Source organism: Macaca fascicularis, chromosome 1 (assembly GCF_037993035.2).
Source record: "Macaca fascicularis isolate 582-1 chromosome 1, T2T-MFA8v1.1".
Taxonomy (NCBI): domain Eukaryota; kingdom Metazoa; phylum Chordata; class Mammalia; order Primates; family Cercopithecidae; genus Macaca; species Macaca fascicularis.
The window spans coordinates 211,770,715-211,789,687 of NC_088375.1; the positions used below are offsets into that span (position 1 = coordinate 211,770,715).

Genomic DNA, 18,973 nt, shown 5'->3' on the forward strand with positions numbered 1-18,973 from the left:
ACAGTTGTAAGCCACCATGCCCAGCCTCTAATGGATATTTTAACTTTAGGGTAGTGAGAATTTAGTTATATCCACAATCTACTGATAACCAATTCTTATTGTTTTGTTGAATTTTCAAAATATATGCAAGTTATACTGAATGCTATAATTACTCCATGATACTACACTGATGTTGGGAACAGGACTCACAATCCCTGCAGAATCTGATTTGTGGAACTGTATATTCAACTTATATATCTGAATACAGGTTCAACTTGTATATCTGAATATGGGTAATAATACTTATCTTAGATTTCTACTGGATTTTAGTTAAAACCTCACAGTAACACCTCCACTAAAGATTTGCAGCATGTGGCTCTTCTGTCTATAGGGAAGCCTGATAATAATGAGAACTCAATGGAGTTACGTACAACAGTCTCCTAGAATTCAATTGATGGAATTAGGCTGCAGCTGTTGCTGTTGCCTCTTTCTCCCTTCCCCTTTCCCCGACCCTTCTTTTAAAACAGGCACTCACTCTGTCACCCAGGCTGCAGTGGTATGATCAAGGCTCATTGTAGCCTTGAACTCCTGGGCTCAAGTGATCCTCCCACCTCAGCCTCCCAAAGTGCTGGGATTACAGGCATGAGTCACCAGGCCCAGCCACCTGCAGCCTTTTTAAAGGCTCAGGCCTGTAATCCCAGCACTTTCGGAGGCCAAGGCAGGAGGATCACTTGAGCCCAGGAGGTAAAGGCTGCAGTGAGCCATGATAGTACCACTGCACTCCAATCTGGGCAACAGACTAGGGTGAGACCCTGTCTTAAAAGAAAAAGGCTGCAGAGTTTACTCTCAGTGGGTGGGTGCACCAAAGTCCTGGTGAGGAGTTGCTAGTGTTGTGGAATGAGAGAATGTTGTGACTGAGTGTTCAGCACTCTTAAACTGGATTTAACAATCCTAAGAGGACTTATTTTTATTTGTTTATTTATTTATTTATTTTTGAGACAGAGTTTCACTCTGTCGCCCAGGCTGGAGGGCAGTGGTGCAATTTCAGCTCACTGCAACCTCCACCTCCCAGGTTCAAGCGATTCTCCTGCCTCAGCCTCCCGAGTAGGTGGGATTACAGGCAGGCACCACCACACCCAGTTAATTTTTGCATTTTTAGTAGACACGGGGTCTCACCATGTTGCCCAGCTGGTCTCTAACTCCTGGCCTCATGAGATCCATCTGCCTAGGCCTCCCAAAGTGTTGGGATTACAGGAGTGAGCTGCTGTGCCTGACCAAGACATGTTCTTTTCTAACAAATCTACCCAAAGGGGTGTTGCTTTCCAAAGTTGAGACCTTGTGAGGCTACAATTTTATTCCTGCATTGTTCATTTCTCAGAACAAGTTTAAATTGTGCTATAATGCCAATTTGCAAACCACACAAGGTAAATATTCTCATTATCTTATATCACAGTTGGCTTTGGTCCCTAACTAGTGTTTTCTAACTTATTAATCAGATTGACCAATTTTTTTTTTTTTTTTGAGACAGGGCCAATTGCAGTGGTGCAAACGTGGCTCACTGAAGCCTTGACCTCCCCAGGCTAGGTGGTCCTCCCACCTCAGCCTCCTAGGCAGCTGGAGCTAGAGGTATGTGCCACCATGCCCAGCTAATTTTTTGTAGTTTTTGTAGAGATGGGGTTTTACTAGGTTGCCCAGGCTGGTCTCAAACTCCTGCACTCAAGTGATCCGCCTGCCTCAGCCTCCCAAAGTGCTGGGATTATAGACGTGAGCCACCACTCCTGGCCACCTATATGATTACTTGACTGGTACCTTCAAGAGAAGAATCTGCCAATACTGAGACAATAATTGAACAGTTGCTTGGTAAAGTAGCTTTGGAGTTACGCAGACGACATGTGTTTGATTCTCGGTTCAGGAGTGCGGTGTGCCTTTCAGCGAATGTTTTAACCTCTGTAAGCCTATTTACTCAATAAAATGGGATAATATTACTGAGGTTGCAGGTTCCATATAAGGATCAGCAATAGCATATGTGGAACACTTGACACACAGTAGAGCTCAAAAATGGTAGCAGGCCGGGCGCCGTGGCCAAGCCTGTAATCCCAGCACTTTGGGAGGCTGAGGCGGGCGGATCACGAGGTCAGGAGATCAAGACCAGCCTGGCTAACACGGTGAAACCCCGTCTCTACTAAAAAAAAAAAAAAAAAATACAAAAAACTAGCTGGGCGAGGTAGCGGGCGCCTGTAGTCCCAGCTACTGGGGAGGCTGAGGCAGGAGAATAGCGTAAACCCAGGAGGCGGAGCTTGCAGTGAGCTGAGATCCGGCCACTGCACTCCAGCCTGGGCCACAGAGCAAGACTCCATCTCAAAAAAAAAAAAAAAAAAAAAAAAAAAAAGAGGTAGCAATAGTGCCACTAAAATGGAAATACACTTTCTTTTCATTTTAAGACGGCTTTGATAACGTTTGAGAACTAGAAGGGCATTCCACAGACCAACTCGAGGATAATCTTCAAAAGAAAAAATGCTATAAAAATGGTGATAAAGCCGGGCATGGTGGCTCAAGCCTGTAATCCCAGCACTTTGGGAGGCCAAGGAGGGCAGATCACCTGAGGTCAGGAGTTCAAGACCAGCCTGGCCAACATGGTGAAACCCCATCTGTACAAAAATACAAAAATTAACCGGGCATGATGGCGGATGCCTGTAAACCTAGCTACTCAGGAGGCTGAGGCAGGAGAATAGCTTGAACCTGGGAGATGGAGGTTGTAGTGAGCCTAGATTGTGCCACTGCCCTCCAGCCTGGGCAACAGAGCAAGACTCCGTCTCAAAAAAAAAATTTATTTAAAAAAATGATGATAAAGCAGGCACTGCAATAAGATCTTGAGGTAAGCTAACTATAAGCCATTGCAAGTCATCTACATGGCATTTTATTTTTGTAAAAGAAGCATCATCTTAGGAGATATAAATGAAAGACAAACAGCTTAAGTGCTGGTCAATCTTAGTTGGAACTCCACCATTTTGCAAAGTGTTTTAAAATAATAAAAATGATTCTAGTTTTTTTTCTTTCTTTTTTTTTTTTTTTGGTAGAGTCTTGCTCTGTCACCCAAGCTGGAGTGCAGTGACACAATCTCGGCTCACTGCAATCTCCACCTCCCAGGTTCAAGTGATTCTCGTGCCTCAGTCTCCCAAGTGTCTGGGACTACAGGTGTGAGCCACCACGCCCAGCTAATTTTTTGTAGAGATGAGGTTTTACCATGCTGGCTAAGCTGGTCTCGAACTCCTGACCTCAGGTGATCCACCTGACTCAGCCTCCCAAAGTGCTGGGATTACAGGTGTGAGCCAAAATTTTCGTAATTTTTGTAGAAACGGAGTTTCACCATGTTGCCCAGACTGGTCTTAAACTCCTAAGCTCAGGACATCTGCCCACCTCGGCCTCCCAAAGTGCTGGGATTACAGGCGTAAGCCACCATGCCTGGCCCCTGTAATTGTTATAAGAAGCAAAAGTATATTCATTGACATACCAGCTCAGACAACAGGTTTGGTCTGTAACAGGGAAGAGATGCAGAAGGGCCTGGCTGCACCATGTTACCTAATTTCAGAAATTATGGGTATAGCTGGAGCTTCCCCTAGCAACCTTTTTTTTTTTTTTTTTTTGAGACAGAGTCTCACTCTGTTGCCCAGGCTGGAGTGCAGTGACGCGATCTCGGCTCACTGCAACCTCTACCTCCCTGCCTCAAGCAATTCCCCCGCCTCAGCCTCCGGAGTAGCTGGGGTTACAAGCGCAGGCCACCGAACTCGGTTTGTGTGTGTGTGTGTGTGTGTGTGTGTGTGTGTGTGTGTGTGTGTGTGTTTAGTAAAGATGGAGTTTCACCATGTTGGCCAGACTGGCCTCGAACTCCTGACCTCAGGCAATCTGCCTGCCTTGGCCTCCCAAAGTGCCGGGATTACCGTCATGAGCCACCGCGCCCGGCCCCCATACTTCTTTTTTTTTTTTTTTTTTTTTTTTTTTGAGAGGGAGTCTGGCTCTGTCGCCCAGGCTGGAGTGCAGTGGCCGGATCTCAGCTCACTGCAAGCTCCGCCTCCCGGCTTTACGCCATTCTTCTGCCTCAGCCTCCCGAGTAGCTGGGACTACAGGCGCCCGCCACCTCGCCCGGCTAGTTTTTTTTTTTGTATTTTTTAGTAGAGATGGGGTTTCACCGTGTTAGCCAGGATGGTCTTGATCTCCTGACCTCGTGATCCGCCCGTCTCGGCCTCCCAAAGTGCTGGGATTACAGGCTTGAGCCACCGCGCCCGGCCCATACTTTTTTAAATGTTTATACTTGTCCTACCTCTCACCTAAGATGGAGGACAGGGATTGTGTTTTATTCGTTTTATATTCCCTAGGTTGGTTATTTATTTATTTATTTATTTATTATTTTTTTTTTCGAGACGGAGTCTCGCTCTGTCGCCCAGGCTGGAGTGCAGTGCCCGGATCTCAGCTCACTGCAAGCTCCGCCTCCTGCGTTGACGCCATTCTCCTGCCTCAGCCTTCGGAGTAGCTGGGACTACAGGCGCCCACCACCTTGCCCAGCTAGTTTTTTTTTTGGTATTTTTTTTTGTAGAGATGGGGTTTCACCGTGTTAGCCGGGATGGTCTCGATTATTTATTTATTTATTTATTTATTATTATTATTATTATTATTTTTTGAGATGCAGTCTCGCTCTGTCGCCCAGGCTGGAGTGCAGTGTCCTGATCTCAGCTCACTGCAAGCTCCGCCTCCTGCGTTGACGCCATTCTCCTGCCTCAGCCTCCCGAGTAGCTGGGACTACAGGCGCCCGCCACCTCGCCCGGCTAGTTTTTTGTATTTCTTAGTAGAGACGGGGTTTCACCGTGTTAGCCAGGATGGTCTCCATCTCCTGACCTCGTGATCCGCCCGTCTCGGCCTCCCAAAGTGCTGGGATTACAGGCTTGAGCCACCGCGCCCAGCTATTTATTATTTTTTAAATACAGGATCTCATTCTGTTGCCCAGGCTGGAGTGCAGTGGTGCATTCACTTGCTCACTGCAACCTCCACCTCCCAGGCTCAAATGATCGTCCTACCTCAGCCTCCTGGGTAGCTGGTACTACAGGCATGTGCCACCACAGCCGGCTAATTTTTGCAACTTTTGTTGAGACGGGGTTTCAGCATGTTGCCTGGGTTGGTCTTGAACACCTGAACACAAACGATCCTCCAGCCTCAGAATCCCAAAGTGGTGGGATTACAGGCATGAGCCACCGCGCCTGGCTTTTTTTTTTTTTTTTTTGAGACAGAGTCTTTCTCTGTCGCCAGGCTGGAATGCAGTAGCGCGATCTTGGCTCACTGCAACCTCCACCTCCTGGGTTCAAGCGATTCTACTGCCTCAGCCTCCTGAGTAGCTGGGACTACAGATGTGAGCCACCACACTCAGCTAATTTTTGTATTTTTAGTAGAGACAGGGTTTCACCATATTGGCCAGGATTGTCTAGATCTCTTGACCACGTGATCCACCTGCCTCAGTCTCTCAAAGTGCTGGAATTACAGGCATGAGCCACGGCGCCCGGCTTTCCCTACTCTTAACTCCAATATTTTATTTTTTCTTTCTTTCTTTCTTTTTTTTTTTGAGAAGGAGTTTTCACTCTTGTCGCCCAGGCTGGAGTGCAATGGTGTGATCGCAGCTCACTGCAACCTCTGCCTCCCAGGTTCAAGTGATTCTCCTGCCTCAGCCTCCGGAGTAGCTGGGATTACAGGCATGTGCCACCATGCCCAGCTAATTTTTGTATTTTTAGTAGAGACCCGGTTTCTCCATGTTGGTCAGGCTGGTCTTGAACTCCCGACCTCAGGTGATCTGCCTGCCATGGCCTCCCAAAGTGTTGGGACCACAGGCGTGAGCCACCGTGTTGGCCAACTCCATGATTTTTACATAGAGGCATGCAATACATACTTGTGGAGTTTCAACACTCCACAAGTAAAAAAAAAGTTCCAAGTAAAAAAATCAAGATATATGGTCTGAAATGTGGATTATACCTTTGATGACTACATAGCAGAACATTTGAAATATTATCCCAGAAAATACTGGGTGATAGAATCTTTTTAAATTACACATCTAGGCCAGGCGCGGTGGCTCACACCTGTAATCCCAACACTTTGGGAGGCCGAGGTGGGCGGATCGCTTGAGGTTAAGAGTTTGAGATCAGCCTGGACAACATGGTGAAACCCCGTCTCTACTAAAAATACAAAAATTAGCCAGATGTCATGGCAGGCACCTGTAATTCCAGCTACTTGGGAGGCTGAGGCAGGAGAATCACTTGACCCGGGAGGTGGAAGTTGCATTGAGCTGAGATTGCACCACTGCACTCCAGTATGGGCCACAGAGTGAGACTGTGTCTCAAGAAAAAAAAAAAAAATTACATATCTGGCTCATGGGTTCTCATCAATGGACTTAAAGGAGTCCCTGAATGGAAGTAAGGAGTACTTTAACTTGGATGGGGGAAAAAAAATAATGTCTTTGTTTTATCTAACATCTAACTGAAATTTAGCATTTTCCCCCATTGTGAATGTAGACAACATATCACAGTAGCATTAGTAATACCTTTCCCTTTGTCACCAATAGAAATCATTTTCATATCACTTTATTACTGTCATGGATTTCTTGACTCTACAATTTCTGTAGTTATTAGACCTGCTCTAAGATCTTAATAGTTATTGTGTTAATAAAGAAAAAGTTCCTGCCTGGGTAACAGGGTGAAACCCGTCTCTGCAAAAAAAAAAAAAAAAAAAGCAACAATTAGCCCAGAGCAGTGGCCAGTGCTTGCAGTTCCTACAAGCCACTAGGGAAGCTGAGGTCAGAGGATCGGTTGAGCCCTGGAGGCAGACGTTGCCATGAGCCCAGATTGCACCATTGCACTCCAGCCTGGGTGATAAAGTGAGCCCATCTTTAAAAAACAAACAAACAAAAAAATTAAAAAGTAAAAGCTGGGCCCTGCGCGGTGGCTCACGCCTGTAATCCCAGCACTTCTCCTAGGCAGACGGCTCACGAGGTCAGGAGATCGAGACCATCCTGGCTAACACGGTGAAACCCCGTCTCTACTAAAATTACAAAAAATTAGCCAGGCGTGGTTGCAGGCGCCTGTAGTCCCAGCTACTTGGGAGGCTGAGGCAGGAGAATGGCGTGAATCCGGGAGGCGGAGCTTGCAGTGAGCCGAGATTGTGCCACTGCACTCCAGGCTGGGGGCCACAGGGAGACTCCGTCTCAAATAAATAAATAAATAAATAAAAATAAAAGTAAAAGCTTACTATATCACGAACATGTTTTAAAAGTATATTTCCGAATTGTATTTCAATATAAATGGTTTCTTTTGTATTGCTATGTATTTTATGCATTTAAAAACTGAGAAGATATTCATAGCTTTTACCAGACTTCCAAATGGCACAAAATAGGTTAAAAATTATGGCGCTAGAGGCAGATTTATGTGAAGCTAGTAAAATTTAAGCTTCAGGCTGGGTGCCTGTAATCTCAGCATTTTGGGAGGCCGAAGCAGAAGAATCAATCGAGGCCAGGAGTTCAAGACAGGCCTGGGCAACATAGCTAGATTCCCTTCGCACTTCCCGTGTCTCTATTAAAAAAAAAAAAAAAAAAGTTAAGCTTCGGGGTCCTCCCTCACTTTTACAATGCCCTTCCAAGCCTCTGTTCCTAAATTTGTATTAGTCATTTAATATGATTTTTCTTAAAGACTCCCAACATTTCTCTTTCTTTCCTTCTTTCTTTTCCTTTCCTTTCCTTTTTCCTCCCTCTCTCCCTCCCTCCCTCTCTCTTTCTTTCTAGAAGGAGTTTCGCTCTTGTCACCCAGGCTGGAGTGCAATGGCACACTCCACCTGCAACCTCCACCTCCCGGGTTCAAGCGATTCTCCTGCCTCAGCCTCCCAAGTAGTTGGAATTACACGCACGCGCCACCACGCTCGGCTAATTTTTGTATTTTTAGTAGAGACGAGGTTTCACCATGTTGGCCAGGCTGCTCTCGAACCCCTGGGCACAAATGATCGTCCACCTCGGCCTCCCAAAGTGCTGGAATTACAGGCGTGAGCCACTGCGCCCAGCCTAAGACTCGTGGCATTTCTGTAAGTCTCACACCCCATAACACAAAACTTGGATCTACCCAGAGATTTAACTTGGTGGGCATTGCAGTCTGGGGTTGGGAAAAAAAAGGGCTGGCACCACAGAAGTGAGTTCGGAAGGTTTCAGTGAGACGGGACAGGTTTGGACTAAGGACAGGGAACAGATCAGTAGAAATAGCAGGTTCTCGAGAAATAGGTTTAGGACTAGCAAGAATTAGTGTCCTTTGGGAATTACCCCTTTCCCCTGCATGGCTCTTTTGGCTTCAGAGATGGATGTATCTGCTTTATTTTATGAATATCAAGTAGCTCCAAATCTGTGGGGAAAAGGTTCCTGCTCTATTACTTGTGTTATACATTGCTCTTGAGTCATTTTAACGATTTCCCTCACAGTCTGCCACCAACGATGTGTGGACGGCAGCCAGGGAGGGAAAGAGGCATTTCTCCGATCGTTCCAAGGAAAGATTACCTAGACAAAATCCTCAGCAAAATGACGAGCCAAATCATCCTTAAATTGTGTGCTCACTAGAGGCGAAAAGATGACCGAAAGAGGCCCGAACGCGTGGCTATGGGCGTGTCTGGGGCGAACGCCGGCAGCAGGGGTGCGAGGGAGGACTCGCGGGCTAAGCGCGGCCGGTGGCGGGACGCGAGCGCCATGGCGGAGCGGGGCCAGCGCTGACTGTAGGGGGCGGGGCTCTGGATGCGGCCACGCGGCGCAAGGCCTAGATTTTGAGCCTCGCATCGGCGGCAGACGAAGAAGGAGGAGCCTCGTCCACCCAGGACCCGGTGCCCCCAAGCCTCGCCACCACCAAGGGCTTCCACCACAGACCCCTTTGTGTGCCTGCCCCCGCCTCGGAGGCGCCCCAGCCAGCGGCGCTGAGCACCCTCATTGGTTCAACCGACAGCTTCATCGATTGGCTCTCGAGTCGTCCGGCGTGGTCCGTTTTGCCTCGATACTATTGGTCACCTGAGCTGCCTGTCAAGCCGCCTCGCCAAGCGATTGCCCCGCAGCTCGGAGTCCCTGGAAGCAGTTCCGGGAAACCCCGCGTGCTGCCGGGATCGCGTCTCTGTCCATGAGGGGGGGGAGGGGGTGGCGCGCGCGCCATTTCTAGTCGTTTTCAAAGCGCCTCGCGCTGATTCTCACGGGCCCGGCCGCCGGCCCCCGCTCTGCCCTGGTGAGTCTCGCGCCGGCCCGTGGGGGGAGGGGCCGGGAGCCCCGATCCAACCCAACTCAGCCCGGGCTCCGCGCCTGGTCCCGTTTCGTTTGCGCTCCGAAGCCCCCGGGTGGGGGTGGGGACGGGCTGGGGGCGGCTTTGGTCTAGTCCGGCCGCGCGGCTGTGGGCCTAGCCCGGCCGAGACGCCTCTCGCCCTTGCTCTTCCTCCCCCCGCCCCTCCAGCCAGCGGTCCGGCCCGCCGGGCGCTCTCCGCGCGGCCTGCCGGGGCCGGCCGTGCTTTTCCCGCCTCCGCCCGCTGCTCCATGCGGCCGGATCCCGCGAAGGGCCTGAGGCGCCCGCGGCCCTGCCGCTTCTCCCCGCCGGAGCCGCTTCGCTCCCGCCGCGGCCGGCCTAGCCCGAGTGGGATGTGCTGATGATCCGGACCGGCCTGAGGGGGTGGGGGTGGGGGCGGAAGGCGGGGTGCAAATCCCAGGGTTATCTGAGCCAGGAGAAAAGTTTTGTGTGAGCAGAAACCAAAAGGCCGATTTGTGTGGGAAGCCTCCCTCCCCTCCCACATTCTGCATGCCGCGGGCTGAGATTTGAAGGAAAAAATGACTACTAGAGGCCGTGGAACTTAGGCTCCAAGCGGCGCCTGAAATGGGTAATTCTGAGACCGTCAGAGGCGCACCAAATTGGAAAGGCGATCCTTTTTCTTACACGGTAGTAACCGTGTTGCCAAAATTTTTTAAAAGCCCAGGGCTTCTTGGAAGGTTCAGTCCTTTCACACTACCTGTTTGAGATTTTTGCAGTCCTCAAGTGGCTGAATTGATGTCTCATGAGTCAGTCGTAGGATGAGAGCTCGACACTGCTAAGCCATGAGATAACCGTTAGTCTCATTTCGTTGGTTCTTTTAAAGCCCGTCTCTTAATATGAAGAATTTGCACAGGGAGGTTCAGAAAAAGTCAGGGAGGCGTTAGTGCTGACATCCCGAATTTCCCAGCAGCCCTTTTAAATCTTTAAAAATGTCTCCTTTTTTTGCAAAAATGTTTAGATCAAATGACTCCCGTCACGTTAGTATATTTGCTGCATCCAGAAATATGGTTTGGCTGTGTGGCATTGTGTTGAATTGACATGAGTTTCAAATGGTCTCATATGACATAAAAAGTCTTTTTAAAATGAGCACTTTGTATTTGGCTTGAAGAGAGAGGGCTTTTCTTGATCCGAAAGTTTTATTTTCTGGAATCTAATTATTTTACCTTTTTTTTGTTAAAATTTACAAACTTTTTTGGAAAAATTTAACCAATTTCAATATCAACTTGTAGAGCCTTTGCAATGATATGGTAGGCATAAATATTTCTGTCTTGTGCTTAATACACAACTTGTCTTTTTGCTTTACACATACTTAAAAACACCACCTTAACAGATGTTCATTGAACTTTTCTGTTAAAAATTTGCCTCTTTTCTGTGACTAATAGTATTCCTAGGTGCAATGCTGTAAGGGTCTTGTGATACTGAGAACTTTTGAGTTCTGATGATCTTAAGGTAGTATGTGGGGATGGGGGAGCATGGGAAAACAGAACTATATGTTCGCAAGGAGATTTTGGGTTTAGGATGCATCTTTATAGAAATAGGTTGTGTTAATCAGTAAACGTATTCATCTCACACAATACAGTTTCTTGATCAAAAGTGTGACAGTTTCGAATGTTTCCGTTTTTGCTAGTTCATCAGAATTTGAAGCTTGCCTTGAGAAACATCCACCCAGAATTTAACCACAGTCTGCGTCTATTAAGGGCTATCGAGTCTTAATAGTGTTTTGTAATTGTGAGGAGTCATGTTATCTCATTTCCAGAGTAACCCTTTGCATTTTCCTTTCTTCTTCCTACTCTGTACTATTACCTCCTTCCCCTCTTGGTCTTCCTCCCTCTTTCATCAACTTCGACTAAGTATCAGTGGACTTTGAAATGAAAAGAAGTTGTTTTAGGCCAGAAGAGTGCACCTGGTGCATTTGCACAATGTTCGATAAGCTGTCTGGAAGTGTGGTTATCTTATGTGTCTTAGTACTTTGTAGGAGACTTGTATTTTCTTTATAGATGACTAGGTATCTTGAGTTTCATCAAGAAAAGTAGGCTTTTTCTTGAGATCTACCTTTATGTCTTTTATTTAGTATGTGTTGCAATGTCTTGTTCTGCTGCCTATTATCTTCATCACATTATAATTTCACCACAGACAAATGCACTTTAATTCCCTGTCTTTTGAGGCAGTATACAGACTGGCCTTGTATGGTTTATTATTTACTCTCTCTCTTCAGGGAATCAGTCCATTTCAGCATTACCTACTGAATGTACAAAATTATTTTTGGTAGGTTAATCTGAGAAATCTGGCTGAAGTTTAGCCTAATTAGGTAACGTTTTTTGAAATATTTGGAAGAAGTTGTCTATTCTTCAGTATGTTTTTACATCTTTATTTTAGTGATAGGAAAATTTCAACATGTACTTTTTTTTTTTTTTTAAAGCAACCTGAACTATAGCTCACTTAGTGTTTTATGTGGACTTAAAACAATTGTTTCGCTTTTAAACTTGGTCATTTTTTCTTTTAAATCTGTGAATGGGAATAGCGAATTAATCTTAGAACAAAAATTAATGTCAAGTTGGTTTTTTTTTTTTTTGTTTTCATTTTGTGTTAAGTTAGGTGGAGAAAACCCAAACCACCACCATGTTGAACTAGAGAAAACAGGGCACTTACTTCACACTGATACTGTATTTGAAGCAGAGCCAGGAAAATTTGAAAGTCCTTAAATCTTGATTAAGTGGTCTGTGGGTGTTCATTCTGTTTTTAAACCAAAACTTTTTAAAACTGTGTAAGACCTGAGAGCTGAGGGGCTTTTAGGATTTTGTAGTGATTTTGATCTTTTTACCAGGACACAACAGCTGCTTTTGTTAATCAGCAGTTCTACCTTCAGTAAATTAAAGCCTTTATTTTACCTGGTGTACATGAAGTTCCTTAAAGATCTAATGCTTCCATGTACATTTTCTATGGTTTCACAGGATTATTATTGCCAATTTAGGTCAGATACATCACAGGAGGAATAAATTATTATTTTGATAGAGGTTATTAGCAGCATGTATACAAATTAGTTTAGATAAATCATGCATTGTCCTACAAACTAGTTATTTCTGGCTTAATGTAATATAGCTCCTGAATTTTTTCCAGCAGCATAATAAAATGGCTAATCAGGTGAATGGTAATGCGGTACAGTTAAAAGAAGAGGAAGAACCAATGGATACTTCCAGTGTAACTCACACAGAACACTACAAGACACTGATAGAGGCAGGCCTCCCACAGAAGGTGGCAGAAAGACTTGATGAAATATTTCAGACAGGTATAATATGCATTTCTTGTTTCTGACTGGTTATGAAAGTGAGGGCAAACCACTTTGAATTTTATAGATTTTTAAGGTTAAATAATACTTATTGTTTCTGATCTGTAGAGCTGAATGTTTGTTACTTTCCCTTCATTGAAGGCATATTGGGTTTGACTTTGATACTCCTTATTTCATTATTTTGAAGCCTTCTTAGTGTTGAATATGCAGTCTTAGTAGTTTCAGAACAGCACATCAGTTTGTCTTAGATTTACCACCCATTAAAATGTATGTTTCTGCATACCAAATTTTACATTTTTTTCTTAATCGAAATCAGTCATCATTTTGCTTTTACTTTTCTACTTTTAGCTTCTTAAAGTGATTGTTAAATCAGCTTAGGTCTGATTAGGTGGCATAATAAGATGATAGTTAGACTGTATCGTCTGAAACCATAATAAATGTCAGACTCCTTGAGAGTTTGTGGCTTGTCTAGTTTCTAATAGAAATCCACATCTCTCCATAATTTGGAAGTGTTTGGTTTGTAACAGCTGCTTTTTTTTTTTTTTTTTTTTTTTTTTTTTTAATCCAGAAGTGCCATGGTTAAGTGCTTAAGCAAATTTGAACATCTTTATATGGTTGGTTGTAAGTGGTTTGAAGTTTTAAAGAGGGAGAGAAATATTTACCCTTAGGGAGCGTTGTTCATAAATAAATGTGTCCTCCTCCTCTGGGGACATAGATGGAAACTTTCTTCCTCTGTGTTGTGTGTGCCCATTCAGATTCTGAGAGAGAATTGAATTGTCTCACTCACAAATGTGTCTTAAGTACAGTAGTAACAAATAGCTGGTTATTTTTTTTTTTTGTCCTTAAAAAATTTTTAAATCTGGGAAGCTTAGTGTAATTTTAGACATTAAAATGACTTATAAAAATGACTCCTGGGTCATGGTCTTATTTGAAAATCAGTCCTCAGGAACTTTCTGTGACATTCTGCCATAGAGAATTGGCAGTGATCTGCTTAGAGATGCTCTCCTGTAGAGTGTTTTGTTATCGGTAAGAGGCTGATGGTTGGTCGTAGGCTTGGTTTGACAAAATGGATTGATGGGTGTCCTGAGTTGTGGCTTTGGGTGGTGGTATGGAATATTCAAGTAAGGCAACTCCAGTTATTTACACATGCTCATTTTGAGCTTTTGAAACAAATCATGGCAACTTTTTAAAAAAGTAACTTTGGAAGTGGCATTACATTTATTTAAAATTTACTATATGGAATAAAGTTCTTTTTGGCTTTATCAAAATGGAGTCACTTTTCATGTTCATATGAACTTGGGGGTTTTATTCTACGAAATACTTCCATTTTTACATTGGATCAATTCTGAAATATATTCCATATATATAAATATGACATAAACTTAACAGACTTAAGAAATTATATTTTAAACTTAGTAGATGTTCTGTGTGCAGTTGAATATACTACATATATGAAATGCAGTGTATGTATTTTCTGTCGAGTTTACTTGTAAGTCCATAAAGTCTTTATTGCCATTTGAAAAAGATTGTCATTCTTGACAGTCAGTGTGAATGCCACAGCATCTTTTAAATCTCAGCTTATCACTTCAGAAAAACAAAGAATGCCTTAAAGTATGACTTTCAGAATTGATTAATCAAGCTGCACTTGCATTTGTAGAAGTTTAAAATTATGCCTTTCCGCATTCTGACTGCAGCAAAGTGGATGCTCAGATAAACAAATGCTTTTCAGTTTATCTTTGGTGTTCAGGAGAGAAAGTCTTTTGACACTTTTTGGAGAGTGGAAAGAATTACTTGGTAAAATTTGTTTTCACATTTTCCTCCACCTCTTAAGTGGTTAGCATCAACTGTAATGGTCTGTAATCTGAAGGTTTATCCTTGGAAAATACAGTGTATTCTTATCACTCTAATATAAACCAAAATTTGTTATATTAATGCATAATCTGTAATACAGTATGTACGTCAGGTTTAACCTTCAAGACTTGTACCTTTGGGGGAGTGGGAAATGGATATTAGGATTTGGTGGGGACGGTTTGTGGATATGGAGATTGAAATTCATGTTTTTGGTTGTTGACATTTTATCTTTATTTTCATATTTGTACTGGACCTTTCTATGTAGTATTTGGATAGCTGCATATATGCATATAGTTAAATGAAAATATAGTTTGTTAGTGATCATATTGAATATACCAATTCTTGATTAAACATCAGGAGAGCTTAGATTACCCCTTTTGTTGGAATAACGTTACCCCTTTTCAATTTAATTTTTAGGATTGGTAGCTTATGTCGATCTTGATGAAAGAGCAATTGATGCTCTCAGGGAATTTAATGAAGAAGGAGCTCTGTCTGTACTACAGCAGTTCAAGGAAAGTGACTTATCACATGTTCAGGTAAGGTCATTACTCAGAAATGTCTTTGAACAATTAGTGATCTGAAATTATTTTACTATTACTTTTTTTTCCTGTGGAGAAGTGGTGTTTTTTGTTTTTGACTACCTCTTCTTTTAAAAAATTAGTTTAAAGGAAAAAAAGATCTGCTTGTAGCAGAGTTTCAGAAGCACAAGTATAAAGCAAAAGTTTCCTCCCACCCCCTTGTGCAGTGAGTTATTTTAAAAACTTAAAATTAAAGCCAAGTTTTGATGGTTGTTACTATAGGTTTTTACATGTTACTCAGCTTTTTAACATTTGGGGGTTATTTGATCCTGTTTTGTTACCTTGGAGGAGAATGTAGGTGGGAGGAATAGTTTCAGACATCTGGCAAAGACAGTCTAGATGCAGTCACATAACAAATGGAAAGACTGTGTTTTCCCAGGGTAGAAGGTAAGCTCCCTGAGGTCTATACTGCCTTACTGCTGTCTGCTCCAGTCTCTGGCACTAAGTAACCACTCAGCAAATACTTGTTGAATGAATCAGTGAATATTTTGTTAAAATCCTGGTTTTCTGAAATTTGTATTTAATTATATATCTGATCCTTCAAAGATTTTTGGTGATTCTTTTTATTGAATTACTTGTCTGTTCTAGAACAAAAGTGCATTTTTATGTGGAGTTATGAAGACCTACAGGCAGAGAGAGAAACAGGGGAGCAAGGTGCAAGAGTCCACAAAGGGACCTGATGAAGCAAAGATCAAGGTAAAACTTGGGTAGTTGTAATGAAATTGCATTTAATGATGAGGTCAAATGCTTCTTTCCATATTTCCTAGAAAGTTTCACTTTTTTTTTTTTTTTTTTTTTTTTGAGACGGAGTCTTGCTGTGTCGCCCAGGCTAGAGTGCAGTAGCGCAGTCTTGGCTCACTGCAAGCTCTACCTCCCGGGTTCACACCATTCTCCTGCCTCAGCCTCCCGAGTAGCTGGGATTACAGGCATGCACCACCACACCCGGCTAATTTTTTGTATTTTTAGGAGAGACAGGGTTTCACTATGTTGGCCAGATTGGTCTCTATCTCCTGACTTTGTGATTCGCCCACCTCGGCCTTTCAAAGTGCTGGGATTACAGACGTGAGCCACCACGACTGGCTGAAAGGTTCACTTTTTAAAACTGGTGTTTAGAAGTGAAATAATTTAGAGGAATTACATAAGAAGGATAATTTTGGGGGTCAGCACTCAATTGCATGTTTAATGAAAAGCCCTACTTCATACTCTTCCTCATTCCCTGTTTTGTGGTGATGAATGACGTGTATTTATTGATGCTTCTGCTGGTAGTTTCTTGGATTGATCCAGTAATGTCTCTTGGTTCAGTTCAGTTATTTTCCAGCCACTTTGTTTCTTTTCTTTTTTTTTTTTTTTTTTTTTTTTTTGAGACGGAGTCTCGCTCTGTCGCCCAGGCTGGAGTGCAGTGGCCAGATCTCAGCTCACTGCAAGCTCCGTCTCCTGGGTTCACGCCATTCTCCTGCCTCAGCCTCCCGAGTAGCTGGGACTACAGGCGCCCGCCACCTCGCCCGGCTAGTTTTTTGTATTTTTTAGTAGAGGTGGGGTTTCACCGTGTTAGCCAAGATGGTCTCAATCTCCTGACCTCGTGATCCGCCCGTCTCGGCCTCCCAAAGTGCTGGGATTACAGGCTTGAGCCACCGCGCCCGGCCTGTTTCTTTTCTCTTGATAAAAAGGTGTTACAACCGCTTTCCTCCTTTTGAATTTTCAGTTACCTTGGTTTCTTTATTTGTAAAATGGGAATGGTAATAGTGACTACCTCACAGAGTTATTATAAGGAGTAAATGAATTAACATATTATAAAGCACTTAGAATAATGCCTGGAATGTAGCAAGAACTATGTAACAGTGAACTGTTATTATTATTACCATTTTATTACTTAGATAAACAGCTTTGAAAAGTATATATACAGCTTTTAATGAAAGACCAGTGAACTTAATTCGTTAGTTAAATGGATGGATGTTCGTGTCTTGCTATAGTGATATACTTTTTTTTTTTTGAGACAGAGTCTCGCTCTGTGGCCCAGGCTGGAGTGCAGTAGCACCATTTCAGCTCACTGCAACCTCCGTCTCCTGGGTTCAAGCGATTCTCCTGCCTCAGCCTCCTGAGTAGCTGGGACTACAGGTGTGCGCCACCACACCCAGCTGATTTTTTTTTTTATTTTTTGGTAGAGTCAGGGTTTCACTGTGTTAGCTAGGCTGGTCTTGAACTCCTGACCTTGGGGGATCTGCCCACCTCACCCTCCCAAAGTGCTGGGATTACAGGTGTGAGCCACCATGCCTGGCCTGTGATAGACTTTTTGATTAGAAATAGTTATTTGGTGTTGAAGTTATTTCTGTTATTATTACATTGTAATATGTAATGAAATAATCATACAACTCACCATAGTGGAGAATTAGTGGGATCCCTGAGCTTGTTTTCCTGCAACTAGATGGTCCCATCTGGGCATACTGGGACGTAGTGACAGATCTTCAGGCATTAGATTCTCATAAGGAGCATGCAACCTAGATCCCTTGTATGCGCAGTTCACAATAGGGTTCACGCTCCTATGAGAATCTGATGTGGTTGCTGATCTGACAGGAGGCGGAGCTCACAGCTCAGGCAGTAATGCCAGCGATAGGGAGGATGAGGAGCGGCTGTAAATACAGATGAAGCTTTGTTCTCACTTGTCCACTACTCACCTCCTGCTATGCAGCCTGGTTCCTAACAGGCCACGGACCAGTATGGGTCTGTGGCCCAGGGGTGGGGAGACCCCTGTTTTACATTACATTTATGGCTCTGTTTCAGTCAAAGGTAGAAGAATGGAAGGCTGAAGGTATGCATCCCTGTGGAATCCTAGTGTTCACCGAACTTGATGATATCTAAAGTCTCTTGCCGTTCTGACAATGTGTGATTTTAAAAACCTGGCCGGGCGCAGTGGCTCACGCCTGTAATCTCAGCACTTTGGGAGGCTGAGATGGGCGAATCACGAAGTCAGGAGATCGAGACCATCCTGATTAACATGGTGAAACCCCGTCTCTACTGAAAATGCAAAAAATTAACCAGGTGTGGTGGCCCATGCCTGTAATCCTAGCTACTTGGGAGGCTGAGGCAGGAGAATGGCACGAACCCGGGAGGCGGAGCTTGCAGTGAACCGAGATCACGCCACTGTACTCCTGCCTGGGTGACAGAACAAGACTCTGTCTCAAAAAAAAAAAAAAAAAAAGGTACACTAGAAAGACAGTGGGGGCTGGGCACAGTGGCTCATGCCTGTAATCCTAGCACTTTGGGAGGCCAAGACAGGTGGATCACTTGAGGCCAGGAGTACCTGACCAGCCTGGCCAACATGTTGAAACCCCATCTCTACTAAAAATACAAAAATTGGCTGGACATGGTGGTACATGCCTGTAATCCCAGCTATTTGGGAGGCTGAGACAGGAGAATTGCTTAGACCCAGGAGGCAGAGGTTGCAGTGAGCCGAGACGATGCCACTGCACTCCAGCCTGGGCAACAGAGCAAGACTCCATCCCCCCCCCAAAAAAAAAAAGAAAAAGAAAAGAAAGACAGTAGGAAGAAATGGATGTGAGAGTAATAGTAAATGAGAGAAGCTGCATGGAGGTAAGACTTAATGCTGAATTATTTTTTTAAGGATAGAGAACATTTTATTTGAAAAGACTCACCAGTAGAAACGTGTGGGGAACCAGTGTGAATTTTGACTTTGTTTTACCTAACCATAAAAATATATCTCCTAGGAAGTTGGAGTACTTTTTGGAAAAGATTAATATACTGATGCTTGTGTGTTAGATTTAGTATTCAAGTATAAAGAGATGTATAATTATCTCTAGGCCTTGCTTGAGAGAACTGGTTATACTCTGGATGTAACCACAGGACAGAGGAAGTATGGTGGTCCTCCACCAGACAGTGTGTACTCTGGCGTGCAACCTGGAATTGGAACGGAGGTAAGT

At 44.0% G+C, this 18,973-nt stretch overlaps 1 protein-coding gene across 20 annotated transcripts in view; it reads left to right on the forward strand.

Moving 5' to 3' along the window:
- Window positions 1-9,139: 9,139 nt before the first annotated feature.
- The window catches only part of HNRNPR (heterogeneous nuclear ribonucleoprotein R), a 34,479-nt gene continuing 24,645 nt past the window's right edge, over window positions 9,140-18,973 (forward strand). For 4 of the 20 annotated variants that reach the window (XM_015440971.2, XM_065527946.1, XM_065527990.1 and 1 more), the window contains exons 1-5: window positions 9,140-9,251; window positions 12,441-12,609; window positions 14,878-14,996; window positions 15,627-15,734; window positions 18,854-18,967. In XM_015440971.2, the coding sequence (XP_015296457.1) occupies window positions 12,453-12,609; window positions 14,878-14,996; window positions 15,627-15,734; window positions 18,854-18,967 (498 nt within the window). In that variant the 5' untranslated portion in view covers window positions 9,140-9,251; window positions 12,441-12,452. Of the gene's footprint in view, window positions 9,252-9,362; window positions 9,892-12,440; window positions 12,610-14,877; window positions 14,997-15,626; window positions 15,735-18,853; window positions 18,968-18,973 lie in introns of those variants that run through there. The other 16 variants (XM_005544483.3, XM_065527949.1, XM_074017366.1 and 13 more) reach the window with 6 other exon arrangements.